Source organism: Diachasma alloeum, unplaced genomic scaffold, assembly GCF_001412515.2.
Source record: "Diachasma alloeum isolate Michigan unplaced genomic scaffold, Dall2.0 Dall_scaffold_00557, whole genome shotgun sequence".
Classification (NCBI taxonomy): domain Eukaryota; kingdom Metazoa; phylum Arthropoda; class Insecta; order Hymenoptera; family Braconidae; genus Diachasma; species Diachasma alloeum.
The window spans coordinates 427,050-429,166 of NW_021680689.1; the positions used below are offsets into that span (position 1 = coordinate 427,050).

The 2,117-nt window shown below is 51.3% G+C and overlaps 1 protein-coding gene across 1 annotated transcript; it reads right to left on the minus strand.

Annotated features, from left to right (window-relative positions):
- Positions 1-12: 12 nt before the first annotated feature.
- On the minus strand, positions 13-2,032 carry LOC107043241 (midnolin homolog). Its single transcript, XM_015264632.1, has one exon. The coding sequence runs from the start codon at positions 1,758-1,760 to the stop codon at positions 381-383; it is 1,380 nt and encodes a 459-aa protein (XP_015120118.1). The 5' UTR covers positions 1,761-2,032; the 3' UTR covers positions 13-380.
- Positions 2,033-2,117: the final 85 nt, after the last annotated feature.

A 2,117-nucleotide genomic window follows, 5' to 3' on the forward strand; every position in this document is an offset into this window, starting at 1 on the left:
GGGGGAGGGGGTGGGGAGGGGGAGGGGGCGGAGGGTAAAAAGGGACCGACGATAATACGAACGCTGGGAGGGAGCGGGTGGGGAGACAAGCCGGAGCGAAAATCGTTCGTGCTGTACGATATTATCTTACTCGTGGTTTTATTGTTCGTAACTTCAGCGGGATTGGACTGCGATGCGTCTGATGATACTGATGATGATGATAATAGAGAAGGCAACAGCGCGGCCAAAATGTATAACGTTAATGTCTGAGGTAAAACTAAAACGACTAGGCTGATCGTTACGATAATTACACAATTGATAATTGAATTTTGGTGTGAGCGCAATGACGATGATACCTTTGACGTGATGATACTAGTGTTGTAGGGTAATTTTGCCGGGTCCTAGCTTCTTGGTAGTAGTGCTCTGTACGCTGGTGCTTCGTAGAAACTGCCGGTTGTACCATTGTTAGTGCTACCACCAGTGGCAGCGGCAGCGGCTGCAGCAACAGCAGCAGCAGCCATTCTCAATGCCTGAAGGGATGCCTCTCTATGCCTATTCATAGCTGTTGCATACACACTTGAGCTCGGGGACGAGGGTATAGTGGGAATGGCTGCTGTTGGTGCACGAGATATCGAGCACCCTCGCCGATAGGGATGATGTTGATTAGTGGTGCGTCTGCGTGAGGATGTTGTTGATACAGGATCGGCGGGCATTTGAAAATTTTGAATGAACGATGCAGGCGCTGGACTGGCAGCTGTCAGTGCTGTTGCTGTATTAACGTGTAGGTGAGCGTCCTCATATAGATGATGATGCTGCTGTGGCACTTGTGTATGGCCCTGATCAACATCCTGATGCAGATGATGATGATGGGGCTGGTGATGCGAGCGCATTGCCCGAAAGTAGTGCTGATAAATCCCCGATATGACGGCCTTTTCATCGGCAGTCGTGAGATTACCAGCATTCGGCACTGTTGAAAAGGCTGCAGCGCGATGCTGCTGGCTCAGTCGTTTCTTATCAATCTCGTTATCCTGATTATTGCAATCGTCATCGCGTCTCGTTTGCTTTCTGTGCATCAGCGTATTGATCGCAATGGTGGAGGGCGAGGAGGCTGTCAATGCATCGCCAAGTAGAATCGTCGAATTGGCATTGGTGTGGGCGCTCGAGGTGACAGCGGCTGTGGCTGTTGCAACAACAGCCATTGCCACTGACGCCGCATCACCCCCAGTCATACCCTTGGCAACGTGACTCTGACTGACTGAGTTATCGCGTCTACTGGTCTTTCGCCCAGAGGATGCCACCATTGGTGGTAAATTATTGACAAAGGGACTCCGCCTCTCGCGTTCAGCACGTCTGTAGTAACAGGGATGAATCATGAGAAGGGGCTCACCACCTCCTGGTGGTGGTTTAGCCTGGCTCGGCAATTCATACTCAACACTGCAATCAACGTGCAATGGCTGGGCGTAGTCCTTGAAATTACCAACGGGCGTTGGCTCCCCTTTGTACGTACTACCCCCAGCAATGACAATATCGTTGGCAACCGTCGGCGACACTATTCCCTGCCCTATCACCGTAACACCAGAGATCGACGAGCGATTTCCCGACGACACTGGCGTCGAGGAAGACGTTGTACTGCTGCTATTACCCGTACCAACATTTCCACTTCTGTGATGATGATGATGATGGTGCGAGTGATGATGAAAGTGGTGGTGGGCATTGGGCCCCAAACTGTGGCTATTTATACTCTCGATGGAGACTTCCTTCTCGTAACATGCCGCCGCCATTTTTAGTCTCTCGTTGATGATTCAAGGGACGTTCTCTCGGGCGGTTTATCGCATCGAAATTCCAAATGCTATGGAAATTACAGGAGCGACGGCTGGACGTTGGCTGATAGTTTGGACGACGCCCTTCTCCCTCAGTGGCCAGGGGCTACTGACTTGCGTCACGTTCTCATCGTGCCTTGGATTTTCTTACCACCGGACAATAGGTGGAAACAATGATGCACATGGAAGGCTACCAGCGGGCTTTATCCCTTCACGTTACCACCCAGGATGTGGCTTCATTCGTCCTGGCTCTCTCTCTCTCTCTCTCTCTCTCTCTCTCTCTCTCTCTCTCTCTCTCCCTCTCTCTCTCTCTCTCTC

Coding starts and splice junctions, on each gene's coding strand:
- LOC107043241 (XM_015264632.1), bottom strand. CDS start 1,760: ATGGCGGCGGCATGTTACGAGAAGGAAGTCTCCATCGAGAGTATAAAT.